The following is a 16,340-nucleotide window of genomic DNA, read 5'->3' on the forward strand; positions in this document are numbered from 1 at the left end:
ACCTCACAGCTCAACCTCGCATCCTCACTGCCGCACCTGATGTGAGTGGATTTATGCTGCAGTCCTCATTCAAAATTTCAGCTAAGTAGTGAAAAAAAACTAGTAGAAACTCATAAATTTCCCTCAAGAAATGTACCAATAATTTAGAAGAGAAAGTAATTGTTTTTTCTTTCTGTGTGTTGCATAGTCATCACTCATTCTTATGAAACCTGCACAATGGTGAAGGAGTCACCAAATTGCATCATATCCTTCAATCATTACTCAAGGAAAAGAAACAGTCTGCTGACTGTACACTCTGCAGACTGCCGTGAATCAAATTTGTCACTCTGATACCAACTGAAACACAAGTTTGAAGCTTCTATACTCCACGAATCTGTATGCAAACCCATTAACTGATGAAGTCCTGTATACACCAAGGTAGTGAGTAGATTGATTGTTGCTTGCTCTGAAGATGACAGGTTAAGCTAGAGACACACACAACTAAACCACACTTGCACAAAAGCTTTCAGGGAAAGAAACAGAGATTTTTAAACCTTAGCTAGCATCTGTCTTTGTTGTGCATATGTGTAACATAACATGTCATCTTAATGGTAAGTAGCAAACTATCTTACCCATTACATTGTTGATTATATATATAATATTAAAAACAAAGATTTCAAGACTTACCAAGCGGGAAAGTGCCAGTAGACAGGCAAAATAAATAAGACACACACACACACACACACACACACACACACACACACACACACACACACACACACACACAGAGAGAATTTCTAGCTTTCGCAACCGACAGTTGCATCTTCAAGAAAGAGGGAAAGACAAAAACCCGGACGGTGTAACACTGTGCCAAGATGTGCTGGCTGTGCACCAAGGCATGTTTAGCCACAGGGTGATCCTCATTACCAACAAACACTGTCTGCCTGTGTCCATTCATGCAAATGGACAGTTTGTCGCTCATCATTCCCACATAGAAAGCGTAACAGTGTAGGCAGATCAGTTGGTAAATCACGTGGGTGCTTTCACACGTGGCTCTGCTTTTGATCGTGTACATCTTCCGGGTTACAGGACTGGAGTAGGTGGTGGTGGGAGGGTGCATAGGACAGGTTTTACACTGGGTGCGGTTACAAGGGTAGGAGCCAGAGGGTAGGGAAGGTGGTTTGGGAACTTCATAGGGATGAACAAAGAGGTTACGAAGGTTAGGTGGACGGCGGAAAGACACTTTTTGTGGAGTGGGGGGGATTTCGTGAAGGATGGATCTCATTTCGGGGCAGGATATTAGGAAGTCGTATCCCTGCTGGAGAGCCACATTCAGAGTCTGATCCAATCCCGGGATGTATCTGTGTCACAAGTGGGGCACTTTCAGGGTTTTTCTGTAAGAGGTTCCGGGTTTGAGGGGATGAGGAAGTGGCTCTGGTTATTTGCTTCTGTACCATGTCGGGAGGGTAGTTGTGGGATGCGAAAGCCGTTTTCAGGTTGTTGGTGTAATGATTCAGGGATTCAGGACAGCAGCAGATTCGTTTGCCATGAAGGCGTAGGCTGTAGGGAAGGGACCGTTTGATATGGAATGGGTGGCAGCTGCCATAATGGAGGTACTGTTGCTTGTTGGTGGGGTTCATGTGGACGGAATGACCCTCACCAAACTGTCCATTCGCATGAATGGACACAGGCAGACAGTGTTTGTTGGTAATGAGGATCACCCTGTGGCTAAACATGCCTTGGTGCATGGCCAGCACATCTTGGCACAGTGTTACACCGTCTGGGTTATCTGGATACTTTCCACTAACACCAACCTATCCAAACTCCGGAGATGGGAACTTGCCCTTCAATATATCCTCTCTTCCCATTATCCACCAGGCCTCAATCTCTGCTAATTTCAAGTTGCCGCCACTCATACCTCACCTGTCATTCAACGTCATCTTTGCCTCTGCACTTCCGCGTCGACTGACATCTCTGCCCAAACTCTTTGCTTGAAATATGTCTGTTTGTGTCTGTATATATGTGTGTGCGTGTCTGCGAGTGTATACCTATCCTTTTTTTTCTCCTAAGGTAAGTCTTTCCGCACCAAGGATTGGAAGGACTCCTTACCCTCTCCCTTAAAACCAACATCCTTTCATCTTTCCTTTTCCTTCCCTCTTTCCTGACGAAGCAGCCGCCGGTTGCAGAAGCTCGAAATTTTGTGTGTATGTGTGTGTTTGTGTGTTATTTTATTTTATTGTGTCTGTCTACCAGCTCTTTCCTGATTGCTAAGTCTTGGAATCTTTGTTTTTATTATATACAATATCAGTGGAGTTCATTAGAGTAAATTCAGTTGACAATAATGAACTTAGCTGATTTACAAAGATGTCTTGCAAGGATATTGTGACATGTAAATAATCAATGTCCTTCAATACCTACAATTTCCATTGAAGCACATAATACAGTTGCCAAGTCATGGCTCATCTTCTAGTGTGACAGCAGTTATTTGAAGTGGTGCTTAAATTCTCTTCATATTGGGGACACACCTGTTGTCGTATAATCCTAGTAAGCATACTAATGGCTACCGCCGTCATGCAGCCTTCTCTGCTGTTACATTCTAGGCCAAACGGTTGTTGCTTGAAGTTACACTGGAAAACAGACGACCTTTAATCACACCAGTGTTCGATAAAAACTAATAAGTGAACCACTTTACTCAATTCTGAGGCTACTCTTCATGCAGCATTGGAAACTTATGTTGAGGTGGTCAAAAACATAACAAAAAAAGTGCTTTGAGACGAACATATGGTGAAGCTCAAGTGGAAATCATCCGTATATCATTCGTGAACTATAAAAAACAGATTCAACCAGTTTAAAGAAAGGGCTTTTTGATAGAAATTCAATTTTTTTTACAGGCTCAATGGGCCTGGCCGACCGCACCACATTGCTGCCGCACCTGATGTGCCTGGCCGACCGAACCGCCTAGCAGCCACACCCTTTGGTCATGGAAAACCGCACCGCCTCGCCGCCACACCCGGTGGGCCTGGCCGCCACACCCGGTGGTCCTGCTCTATTGCACCCCATGGTCCTCGTCTGCTGCACCTGATGGACTGGGCTGGCAGCACAGCCTCACAACACCACGAGATAGGCCTGGACATCGGCATGTCCTCACGACTGCACTTGATGGGCCCCGAAGAACACACTGCCTCAATGCCTCACATGATGGGCTTGGGAGAACGCACTGCTTCATTTCCCCAACCGAAAATGTTGGGCCTGCAAGACTGCAGTGCCTCGTCGCCGCAAACCTGATGAGCCTGGCCTATCGCACCCTCAGGGCCTGGCTTGGCAGCACGGCCTCACAACTGCATATATGGGCTTGGACATATGCAATACCTCACGACCGCACCTAATGGGCCTATCCAAAGTGCTGGCCTTGCTATCCTCACATGATGGGCCATGCCAACAGCGCTGACTTCTGACCAAATCAGGTGGGCCTGTCTTACCTCGCTGCCGCACCTGATCCTCCTGGCTGACCGGAGTACCTCACTGACTCACACCTGATGGGCTTTCCTGATTGCAGTGCATCGCCAACTCACCAGAGGCACCTGGCTGACCGCAGTGGAACGCCGCTGGGCCTGGCCGACGGCAGTGACTCATGACCGCACCCGATGGGCCTGGCCGACGGCAGTGCCTCATGACCGCACCCGATGGGCCTGGCCGACACACTGCCTCAGAAACGAAACTGATGTACCTGGCTGACCGCACTTCCTCGCTATCGCACTTGACGGGCCTGGCCGAGACCAGCTGATGGACCTGGCCTACTTAACTGCCAGACTACCACACCCATTGTGCTTGCCCTACCGCACAGCCTTACGAGCACTCCTGATGACTCTAGACCAACACACGGCCTTACGACTGTACCTGATGTGCCTTGCCGACAGCTCTTCCTCACAGGCCTGAGCGACATCTTTGCCTTACGACCCCACTTAATGGGCCTGGCCAACCTCACTGCCTGACAACCACACCCCATGGGCTTGGCTGACCGCATTACCTCAACCACACCTGATGAGTCTAGCCAATCGCACTGCGTCCTGACCGCAACCGATGGGGATGGCCGAACGTACTAAAAGAAGACCACACCCGAGGGAACTGGCCGAACGCACTAACAGAAGACCACACCCGAGGGAACTGGCTAACATCACTGCCTTATGACCGCACCTGATGGCAGACAGCACTGCCTCACGATCGCACATGTTGGGCGTGGCTGACAGCACTGCCTCACGATCTCACATGATGGGCGTGGCTGACAGCACTGCCTCACGATCGCACATGATGGGCGTGGCTGACAGCACAGCCTCATAACCGCAACCGATGAGCCAGGCCTACTTATTGTGACACAACTGCATGTGGTGGTCCTGGCCGACTGCAATGCTTCACGAACGCACCTAATGGCCTGTCCGAAAGCACTGTCACACAACTGCACCTCATGCGACTGTCGGACAGTAATGCCTCAAGACCGCACCTGATGGGCTTGGATGGAACCACTTCATTACAAACACACCTCATTGGCCTTGACGAAAACACTGACTCGCCTGATGGGCCCTTCTGACTGTACCTGATGGGCTTTGCCGCTCCAACCACATGACTACATCAGATGGGCGTGGCCAACTCCACTGCATCACTATCGGATCTGATGGACCTGGCCAAAAGCATTGCTTCACGACTGCACTTGACGGGCCTGCCGACCACACTTCTTTACAACCGCACTTGATGGGCCTGGCCAACTGCACTGATTCACGGCAGCACCCCATGAGCCTCAGCGACCTCACTGTGTGATGAGAGCACACAAAGGGGCTAGCCAACCACACTGCCTGATGACAGCACACAATGGGCCTGGCAGACTGCACGACCTGATGACAGCACACGATGGGCCTAGCCGACCACACTGAGTCATGACAGCACCTCATGGGTCTGGCAGACAGCACTGCCCCATGACTGCACCTGATGGGCCTTGTCGACAGCACTGCCCCATGACTGCACCTGATGGGCCTTGCCGACAGCACTGCCTCACGATTGCACCTCATGCGGCTGGCCGACAGTACTGCCTCAAGGCCACACCTGATGGGCTTGGATGACCCCACTTCATTACGACCACACCTCATTTGCCTGGACAACCACACGGAATCGTCCGATTTGCCTTTCTGACTGTACCTGATGGGGATGGCCGATCCAACCACACGACTACACATTATGGGCCTGGCCAACTCCACTGTGTCACTACCGGATCTGATTGTACTGGAAGAAAGAATTGCCTCATGACTGGACTTGATGGCCTGGCCGACCACACTGCCTCACAACGGCACTTGATGGGCCTGGCGGACCAAACTGCCTGATGGCAGCACACGATGGGCCTGGCCGACCACATTGCCTCATGTCCGCCCATGATGTGCTTGGCCAACAGCTCTGCTTCACGATTGAATGTGTTGGGCCAGGGCGACAGCACTGCCTTGCCGACAGCACTGCCTCACAACTGAACCTGATGGTCCTTGCCGACAGCACTGCCTCACGACTGCACCTGATGGTCCTTGCCAAAATCACTGCCTCGAGACAGCACTTGATTGGCCTTGCTGACAGCACTGCCTCACTACTGCACCTGATGGGCCTTGCTGACAGCACTGCCTCACTACTGCACCTGATGGGCCTTGCTGACAGCACTGCCTCACTAGTGCACCTGATGGGCCTTGCTGACAGCACTGCCTCACTACTGCACCTGATGGGCCTTGCTGACAGCACTGCCTCACTACTGCACCTGATAGGCCTGGCCGACTGCACTGCCTCTCGACCGCACCTGATAAGGATTGGCTTACCGCTACTTTACGACCCCACCCAATTCGCCTGGATGACCACATTTCCTCACAACCACACCAGATGAGCCTCTCCGAACGCACTGCCTCTTGACTGCACATGATGGTCCTTGCCGAACGCACTGCCTCTTGACTGCACATGATGGGCCTGGCCAAACGCACTGCCTCTCGAGTGCACTTCATGCGCCTGGTAGAACGCACTGGCACTCGACTGCACTTGATGGGCCTGGCCAACTGCACTGATTCACGGCAGCACCCGATGGGCCTGAGCGACCTCACTGCCTGATGAGAGCACACGATGGGCCTAGCCGACCGCACTGACTCATAATCACACCTCATGGATCAGGCTGACAGCACTGCCTCACGATTGAATCAAATGGGCCAGGGTGAAAGCACTGCCTCACGATTGAATCTCTTGGGTTAGGGTGACAGCACTGGCTCACGACCTCATTCCTATCGTCTACACCTGATGGGCTTTGCCGATATCACTGCCTTATGTCTGCACCTGATGAGCCTAGCCGACAGCACTGATTCATGACTGCACTTGATGGGCCTGGCCGAACGCAGTGCCTTCGACTGCACTTGATGGGCCTGGCCGAACGCAGTGCCTTCGACTGCACTTGATGGGCCTGGCCGAACGCACTGCCTCTTGACTGCACTTGATGGGCCAGGCCGAACGCACTGCCTCTCCTCTGCACTTGATGGGCCAGGCCGAACGCACTGCCTCTCCTCTGCACTTGATGGGACTCGACCAACGCACTGCCCCTCGTCTGAACTTGATGGGCCTGTCCGAACGCACTGCCTCACGTCTGCACCTGATGGGCCTTGCCGACAGCACTGAATCACGTCTGCACCTGATGGGAATCGCCGACTGCACTGCCTCACGTCTGCACCTGATGGGAATCGCCGACAGCACTGCCTCACGTCTGCACCTGATGTGCTTTGCCGGCAGCACTGCCTAACGTCTGCACTTGATGGGCCTTGCCGGCAGCACTGCCTAACGACTGCACCTGATGGGCCTTGCCGACAGCACTGCCTCACGACTGGACCTGATGGGCCTTGCCGGCAGCCCTGCCTAATGACTGCACCTGATGGGCCTTGACGACAGCACTGCCTCACGACTGCACCTGATGGGCCATGCTGACAGCCCTGCCACACGACTGAACCTCATGCGGCTGGCGGACCGTATTTCCTCAAGGCCACACCTGTTGGGCTAAGATGACCCCACTTCATTACGACCACATATCATAGGCCTGGATGACTACACGGAATCGCCTGATTGGCCTTTCTGATTGTAACTGATGGGGCTGGCTTGTCCAACCACAGGACTACATCTAATGAGCCTGGCCAACTCTACTCTGTCACTACCAGATCTGATGGACCTCGCCGAAAGCAGTGCCTCATGACTGCACTTGATGGGCATGGCCGACCACACAGCCCCACAACTGCACTTGATGGGCCTGGCCGAACGCACTGATCGCGACTGCACTTGATGGGCCTGGCCGAACGCACAGCCTCTCGTGTGCACTTGATGGGCCTGGCCGAACGCACAGCCTCTCGTGTGCACTTGATGGGCCTGGCCGAACGCACAGCCTCTCGTGTGCACTTGATGGGCCTGGCCGAACGCACAGCCTCTCGTGTGCACTTGATGGGCCTGGCCGAACGCACAGCCTCTCGTGTGCACTTGATGGGCCTGGCCGAACGCACAGCCTCTCGTGTGCACTTGATGGGCCTGGCCGAATGCACAGCCTCTCGTGTGCACTTGATGGGCCTGGCCGACCGCACTGCCTCTCGTCTGCACTTGATGGGCCTGGCCCAATGCACTGCCTCTCGTCTGCACTCGATGGGCCTGGCCGAACGCACTGCCTCTCGTCTGCACTCGATGGGCCTGGCCGAACGCACTGCCTCTCGTCTGCACCCGATGGGCCTGGCCGAACGCACTGCCTCTCGTCTGCACTCGATGGGCCTGGCCGAACGCACTGCCTCTCGTCTGCACTCGATGGGCCTGGCCGAACGCACTGCCTCTCGTCTGCACTCGAAGGGCCTGGCCGAACGCACTGCCTCTCGTCTGCACTCGATGGGCCTCGCCCAACGCACTGCCTCTCGTCTGCACTTGATGGGCCTGTCTGAACGCACTGCCTCTCATCTGCACTTGATGGGCCTGTCCGAACGCACTGATCGCGACTGCACTTGATGGGCCTGGCCTAACGCACTGATCGCGACTGCACTTGATGGGCCTGGCTGAACGCATTGATCGGGACTGCACTTGATGGGCTTGGCCGAACGCACTGAACGCGACTGCACTTGATGGGCTTGGCCGAACACACTGCCTCTCGTCTGCACTTGATGGGCCTGGCAGACAGCACTGCCTCTCGTCTGCAATTGATGGGCCTGTCTGAACGCAGTGCCTCTCGTCTGCACTTGATGGGCCTAGCCGAACGCAGTGCCTCTCGTCTGCACTTGATGGGCCTAGCCGAACGCAGTGCCTCTCGTCTGCACTTGATGAGCCTGGCCAAACGCACTGATCACGACTGCACTTGATAGGCCTGGCCGAACGCACTGCCTCTCGTGTGCACTTGATGGGGCTGGCCGAGTGCACTGCCTCTCTTCTGCACTTGATGGGACTCGACCAACGCACTGCCCCTCGTCTGCACTTGATGGGCCTGTCCGAACGCACTGCCTCACGTCTGCACCTGATGGGCCTTGCCGACAGCACTGCCTAACGTCTGCACCTGATAGGCCTTGCCGACAGCACTGCCTCACGTCTGCACCTGATGGGCCTTGCCGACAGCACTGCCCCACGAACGCACTTGATGGGCCCGGCCGAACGCACTGCCCCACGACAGCACTTGATGGGCCCAGCCGAAAACACTGCCCCACGACAGCACTTGATGTGCCCGGCCGAACGTACTGCCCCACGACAGCACTTGATGGGCCTGGCCGAACGCACTGCCTCTCGTCTGCACTTGATGGGCCCGGCCAAACGCACTGCGTCTCGTCTGCACTTGACGGGCCCGGCCGAACGCTCTACCTCTCGTCTGCACTTGATGGGCCCGGCCGAACGCACTGCCTCTCGTCTGAACTTGATGGGACCGGCCGAACGCACTGCCTTTCGTCTGCACTTGATGGGCGCGGCCGAATGCACTGCCTCTCGTCTGCACTTGATGGGCCTGGCCGAACGCACTGCCTCTCTTGTGCACTTGATGGGCCTGTCCGAACGCACTGCCTCTCGTCTGCACTTGATGCGCCTCGCCCAACGCACTGCCTCTCGTCTGCACTTGATGGGCCTGTCCGAACGCACTGTCTCTCGTCTGCACTTGATGTGCCTCTCCGACCGCACTGCCTCTCGTCTGCACTTGATGGGCCCGGCCGAACGCACTGCCTCTCGTCTGAACTTGATGGGACCGGCCGAACGCACTGCCTTTCGTCTGCACTTGATGGGCGCGGCCGAATGCACTGCCTCTCGTCTGCACTTGATGGGCCTGGACGAACGCACTGCCTCTCGTCTGCACTTGATGGGCCTGGCCAAACGCACTGCCTCTCGTCTGCATTTCATGGGCCCGGCCGAAAACACTGCCCCACGACAGCACTTAATGTGCCCGGCCGAAAACACTGCCCCACGACAGCACTTGATGTGCCCGGCCGAACGCACTGCCCCACGACAGCACTTGATGGGCCCGGCCGAACGCACTGCCTCTCGTCTGAACTTGATGGGACTAGCCGAACGCACTGCCTTTCGTCTGCACTTGATGGGCGCGGCCGAACGCACTGCCTCTCGTCTGCACTTGATGGGCCTGGCCGAACGCACTGCCTCTCGTCTGCACTTGATGGGCGTGACCGAACGCACTGCCCCTCGTCTGCACTTGATTGGCCTGGCCGAACGCACTGCCTCTAGTCAGCACTTGATTGTCCTGGCCGAACGCACTGCCTCTAGTCAGCACTTGATTGTCCTGGCCGAACGCACTGCCTCTCGTCTGCACTTGATTGTCCTGGCCGAACGCACTGCCTCTCGTCTGCACTAGATGAGCCTGGCCGTTCGCACTGCCTCTCGTCTGCACTAGATGGGCCTGGCTGAACGCACTGCCTCTCGTTTGCACTTGATGGGCCTGGCCGAACGCACTGCCTCTCGTCTGTACTTGATGGGCCTGGCTGAACGCACTGCCTCTCGTCTGCACTTGATGGGCCTGGCCGTACGCACTGCCTCTCGTCTGCACTAGATGGGCCTGGCTGAACGCACTGCCTCTCGTCTGCACTTGATGGGCCTGGCCGACCGCACTGCCTCTCGTCTGCACTTGATGGGCCTGGCCGAACGCACTGCCTCTCGTCTGTACTTGATGGGCCTGGCCGAACGCACTGCCTCTCGTCTGCACTTGATGGGCCTGGCCGATCGCACTGCCTCTCGTCTGCACTTGATGGGCCTGGCCGAACGCACTGCCTCTCGTCTGCACTTGATGGGCCTGGCCGAACGCACTACCTCTCGTCTGCACTTGATGGGCCTGGCGAACGCACTGCCTCTCGTATGCACTTGACAGGGCTGGCCGAACGCACTGCCTCTCGTATGCACTTGACAGTGCTGGCCGAACGCACTGCCTCTCGTATGCACTTGACAGGGCTGGCCGAATGCACTACCTCTCGTCTGCACTTGATGGGCCCGGCCGAACGAACTGCCCCACGACTGCACTTGATGGGCCTGGCTGAACGCACTGCCTCTCGTCAGCACTTGATGGGCCTGGCCCAACGCACTGCCTCTCGTCTGCACTTGATGGGTGTGGTCGAACGCACTGCTACTCGTCTGCAATTGATGGGCCTGGCTGAACGCACTGCCTCTTTCACTTGGTTGGCCGGGCCGAATGCACTGCCTCTTTCACTTGGTTGGCCTGGCCGAACGCACTGCCTCTTTCACTTGGTTGGCATGGCCGAACGCACTGCCTCTTTCACTTGGTGGGACTGGCCGAACGCACTGGTTCTTCTCTGCACTTGATGGGCCTGGCCGAACGCACTACCTCTCGTCAGCACTTGATGGGCCTGGCCGAACGAACTACCTCTCGTCTGCACTTGATGGGCCTGGCCGTACGCACTGCCTCTCGTATGACCTTGATAGGGCTGGCCAAACGCACTGCCTCTCGTCCACACTTGATGGGTCTCGCCGAACGAACTGCCTCTCGTCTGCACTTGATTTGCCTGGCCGAACGCACTGCCTCTCGTCTACAATAGATGGGCCTAGCCGAACGCACTGCTACTCGTCTGCAATTGATGGGCCTGGCTGAATGCACTGCCTCTTTCACTTGGTTGGCCTGGCCGAACGCACTGCCTCTTTCACTTGGTGGGCCTGTCCGAACGCACTGCCTCTCGTCTGCAGTTGATGGGCTCGGCCGAACGCACTGCCTCTCGTCTGCAGTTGATGGGCCTATCCGAACGCACTGCCTCTCGTCTGCAGTTGATGGGCCTGGCCGAACGCACTGCCTCTCGTCTGCACCAGATGGGCCTGGCCGAACGCACTGCTACTCTTCTGCAATTGATGGGCCTGGCTGAATGCAATGCCTCTTTCACTTGGTGGGCCTGTCCGAACGCACTGCCTCTTTCACTTGGTGGGCCTGTCTTAACGCACTGCCTCTTTCACTTGGTGGGCCTGTTTGAACGCACTGCCTCTCATCTGCACTTGATAGGTCCTGGCCGAACGCACTGCCTCTCGTCTGCATTTGACGGGCCAGGCCGAACGCACTGCCTCTCGTCTGAACTTCATGGGCCTTGCTGACAGCACTGCCTCACGTCTGAACCTGATGTGCCTTGCTGACAGCACTGAATCACGTCTCAACCTGATGTGCCTTGCCGACAGCACTGCCTCACATTTACACCTGACGTGCCTTGCTGACAGCACTGCCCCACGTTTCCACCTGATGGGCCTGGCCGAACGCACTGCCTCTTTCACTTGGTTGGCATGGCCGAACGCACTACCTCTCGTCTGAACTTGATGGGTCTGGCCGAACTCACTGCCTCTCGTCTACACATGATGGGCCTGGCCGAACGTACTGCCTCTCGTCTGCAATTGATGGGCCTAGCCGAACGCACTGCTACTCGTCTGCAATTGATGGGCCTGGCTGAATGCACTGCCTCTTTCACTTGGTGGGCCTGTCCGAACGCACTGCCTCTTTCACTTGGTGGGCCTGTCCGAACGCACTGCCTCTCTCACTTGGTGGGCCTGTCCGAACGCACTGCCTCTTTCACTTGGTGGGCCTGTCCGAACGCACTGCCTCTTTCACTTGGGGGGCCTGTCCGAACGCACTGCCTCTTTCACTTGGTGGGCCTGTCCGAACGCACTGCCTCTCGTCCGCAGTTGATGGGCCTGGCCGAACGCACTGCCTCTCATCTGCACTTTATGGTCCTGGCCGAACGCACTGCCTCTCATCTGCACTTGATGGGCCTGGCCGAACGCACTGCCTCTCATCTGCACTTGATGGGCCTGGCAGATTGCACTGCCTCTCATCTGCACTTGATGGGCCTGGCAGATTGCACTGCCTCTCGTCTGCACTGGATGGGCCTGGCCGAACGCACTGCCTCTCGTCTGCATTTGATGGGCTTGGCCGAACGCACTGCCTCTCGTCTGAACTTCATGGGCCTTTCTGACAGCACTGCCTCACGTCTGAAACTGATGTGCCTTGCCGACAGCACAGCCTCACGTCTGAACCTGATGTGCCTTGCTGACAGCACTGCCTCACATTTACACATGATGTGCCTTGCCGACAGCACTGCCTCACGTTTCCACCTGATGGGCCTGGCCGTCCGCACTGCCTCTCGTCTGCACCTGATGGGCATGGCCGAACGCACTGCCTCTCGTCTGCACCTGATGGGCATGGCCGAACGCACTGCCTCTCATCTGCACCTGATGGGCCTGGCCGAACGCACTGCCTCTCATCTGCACTTGATGGGCCTGGCCGATTGCACTGCTTCTCGTATGCACTTCATAGGGCTGGCCGAACGCACTGTATCTCGTATGCACTTGATAGGGCTGGCCGAACGCACAGCGTCTCGTATGCACTTGATAGGGCTGGCCGAACGCACTGCCTCTCGTCTCCACTTGATAGGTCCTGGCCGAACGCACTGCCTCTCGTCTGCACTTGATGGTCCTTGCCGAACACACTGCCGCACGACTGCACTTGATGGGCCAGACCGAACGCACTGCCTCTCGTCTGCACTTGATGGGCTTGGCCGAACGCACTGCCTATCGTCTGAACTTCATGGGCCTTGCTGACAGCACTGCCTCACTTCTGAACCTGATGTGCCTTGACGACAGCACTGCCTCACGTTTACACCTGATGTGCCTTGCCGACAGCACTGCCTCACGTTTACACCTGATGGGCCTGGCCGAACGCACTGCCTCTCGTCTGCACCTGATGGGCATGGCCGAACGCACTGCCTGTCGTCTGCACTTGACGGGCCAGGCCGAACGCACTGCCTCTTTCACTTGGTTGGCATGGCCGAACGCACTGCCCCTTTCACTTGGTTGGCATGGCCGAACGCACTGCCCCTTTCACTTGGTTGGCTTTGCCGAACGCACTGCCTCTCGTCTGTACTTGGTTGGCCTGGCCGAACGCACTGCCTCTCGTCTGCACTTGGTGGGCCTGGCCGAACGCACTACCTCTCGTCTGAACTTGATGGGTCTGGCCGAACTCACTGCCTCTCGTCTGCACTTGATGGGCCTTGCAAATCGCACTGCATCTCGTCTGCAATTGGTGGGCCTGGCTGAACGCACTGCCTCTCGTCTGCACTTGGTGGGCCTGTCCGAACGCACTGCCTCTCGTCTGCACTTGGTGGGCCTGTCCGAACGCACTACCTCTCGTCGCACATGGTGTCCCTGGCCTGCCTCTCGTCTGCACTTGGTGGGCATGGCCGAACGCACTGCCTCTCGTCTGCACTTGGTGGGCCTGTCCGAACGCACTGCCTCTCGTCCGCACATGGTGTGCCTTGCCTGCCTCTCGTCTGCACTTGGTGGCCATGGCCGAACGCACTGACTCTCGTCTGCACTCGGTGGGCCTGGCCGAACGCACTGCCTCTCGTCTGTACTTGGTGGGCCTGGCCGAACGCACTGCTTCTCGTCAGCACTTGGTGGGCCTGGCCGAACGCACTGCCTCACGTCTGCACTTGGTGGGCCTGGACGAACGCACTGCCTCCCGTCTGCACTTGGTGGGCCTGGCCGAACGCACTGCCTCTCGTCTGCACTTGGTGGGCCCAGCCGAACGCACTGCCTCTCATCTGCACTTGGTGGGCCAAGCCGAACGCACTGCCTCTCGTCTGCACTTGGTGGGCCCGGCCGAACGCACTGCCTCTCGTCTGCACTTGGTGGGCCTGGCCGAACACTCTATCTCTCGTCTGCACTTGGTGGGCCTGGCCGATCGCACTGCCTCTCGTCTGCACTTGGTGGGCCTGGCCGATCGCACTGCCTCTCGTCTGCACTTGGTGGGCCTGGGTGAAAGCACTGCCTCTCGTCTGCACCTGATGGGCCTGGCCGAACGCACTGCCTCTCGTCTGAACCTTATGTGCCTTGCTGACAGCTCTGCCTCACGTCTGAACCTTATGTGCCTTGCCGACAGCACTGCCTCACGTTTCCACCTGAAGGGCCTGGACGGAAGCACTGCCTCTTGTCTGCACCTGATGGGCCTGGCCGAACGCACTGCCTCTCGTCTGCACCTGACGGGCCTGGCCGAACGCACTGCCTCTTTCACTTGGTTGGCATGGCAGAACGCACTGCATCTCATCTTTACTTGATTGGAAAGGCCGAACGCACTGCCTTTCGTCTGCACTTGATGTGCCTGGCCGAACGCACTGCCTTTCGTCTGCAATTGATGTGCCTGGATGAACGCGCTGCCTCTCGTATGCACTTCATAGGGCTAGCCGAACGCGCTGCCTATCGTCTGCACTTGAGGGGCCTGACCGAACGCGCTGTCTCTCGTCTGCACCTCATGGGCCTCGACGAACGCACTGCCTCTCGTCTGCACCTGATGGGCTTGGCCGAACGCACTGCCTCTCGTCTGCACCTGATGGGCCTGGCCGAATGCGCTGCCTCTCGTCTGCACCTGATGGGCCTGGCCGAACGCATTGCCTCTTTCACTTGGTTGGCTTGGTTGTACGCACTGCCTCTTTCACTTGGTTGGCATGGCCGACGCACTGCCTCTCGTCTGCACTTGGTGGGCCTGGTCGAACGCACTGCCTCTCGTCTGCACTTGGTGGGCCTGGTCGAACGCACTGCCTCTCGTCTGCACTTGGTGGGCCTGGTCGAACCCACTGCCTCTCGTCTGCACTTGGTGGGCCTGGCCCAACGCACTGCCTCTCGTCTGTACTTGGTGGGCCTGGCCGAACGCACTGCTTCTCGTCTGCACTTGGTGGGCCTAGCCGAACGCACCGCCTCTCGTCTGCACTTGGTGGGTCTGGCCGAACGGACTGCCTCTCGTCTGCACTTGGTGGACCTGGCCGAACGCGCTGCCTCTCGTCTGCACTTGGTGGGCCTGGCCGAACGCACTGCCTCTCTTCTGCACTTGGTGGGCCTGACCGAACGCACTGCCTCTTTTCTGCACTTGGTGGGCCTGGCCCAACACACTGCCTCTCGTCTGCACTTGGTGCACCTGGCCCAACGCACTGCCTCTCGTCTGCACTTAGTGGGCCTGGAGCTACGCACTGCCTCTCGTCTGCACTTGGTGAGCCTGGCCGAACGCGCTGCCTCTGTCTGCAGTTAGTAAGCCTGACCGATCGCACTGCCTCTCGTCTGCACTCGATGGGCCTGGCCGAACGCACTGCCTCACGTCTGCACTCGATGGGCCTGGCCGAACGCACTCCTCTCGTCTGCACTCGATGGTCCCGGCCGAACGCACTGCCTCTCTTCTGCACTTGATGTGCTTGGCCGAACGCACTGCCTCTTGTCTGCACTTGATGGGCCCTGCCGAACGCACTGCCTCTCGCCTGCACTTGATGGGATTGGCCGAACGCACTGCCTCTCGTCTGCACTTGATGGGCCCGGCCGAACGCACTGCCTCTCGTCTGCACTTGATGGGCCTGGCCGAACACACTGCCTCTCATCTGCACTTGATGGGCCTGGCCGAACGCACTGCCTCTCGTCTGCACTCGATGGGCCTGGCCGAACGCACTACCTCACGTCTGCACTTGATGGGCCCGGCCGAACGCACTGCCTCTCGTCTGCACTCGATGTGCTTGGCCGAACGCACTGCCTCACGTCTGCACTTGATGTGCTTGGCCGAATGCACTGCCTCTCGTCTGCACTTGGTGGTTCTGACCGAACGCACTGCCTCTCGTCTGCACTTGGTGGTTCTGACCGAACGCATTGCCTCTCGTCTGCACTTGGTGGTTCTGACCGAACGCACTGCCTCTCGTCTGCACTTGGTGGTTCTGACCGAACGCACTGCCTCTCGTCTGCACTTGGTGGTTCTGACCGAACGCACTGCCTCTCGTCTGCACTTGGTGGTTCTGACCGATTGCACTGAATCTCGTCTGCACTTGGTGGGCCTGGCCCAA

The 16,340-nt window shown here is 57.3% G+C and overlaps 3 protein-coding genes across 3 annotated transcripts; all 3 read right to left on the reverse strand.

The window, feature by feature from the left end:
- Nucleotides 1–8,578: 8,578 nt before the first annotated feature.
- On the reverse strand, nt 8,579–9,370 carry LOC126334487 (uncharacterized). The gene has a single exon (XM_049996840.1). It carries the CDS (start codon nt 9,368–9,370, stop codon nt 8,579–8,581), a length of 792 nt encoding a protein of 263 aa, XP_049852797.1.
- Nucleotides 9,371–9,535: 165 nt separating this feature from the next.
- On the reverse strand, nt 9,536–12,387 carry LOC126334488 (uncharacterized). The gene is made up of 2 exons (XM_049996841.1): nt 12,103–12,387; nt 9,536–10,315 (listed from the first exon to the last, which is right to left on the reverse strand). Exons 1-2 carry the CDS (start codon nt 12,385–12,387, stop codon nt 9,536–9,538), a joined length of 1,065 nt encoding a protein of 354 aa, XP_049852798.1.
- A 2,534-nt stretch (nt 12,388–14,921) lies between these two features.
- Nucleotides 14,922–15,887, reverse strand: LOC126334490 (uncharacterized). The gene has a single exon (XM_049996842.1). The coding sequence runs from the start codon at nt 15,885–15,887 to the stop codon at nt 14,922–14,924; it is 966 nt and encodes a 321-aa protein (XP_049852799.1).
- Nucleotides 15,888–16,340: the final 453 nt, after the last annotated feature.

The sequence above is a fragment of the Schistocerca gregaria genome, unplaced genomic scaffold (genome assembly GCF_023897955.1).
Source record: "Schistocerca gregaria isolate iqSchGreg1 unplaced genomic scaffold, iqSchGreg1.2 ptg001830l, whole genome shotgun sequence".
Classification (NCBI taxonomy): Eukaryota; Metazoa; Arthropoda; class Insecta; order Orthoptera; family Acrididae; genus Schistocerca; species Schistocerca gregaria.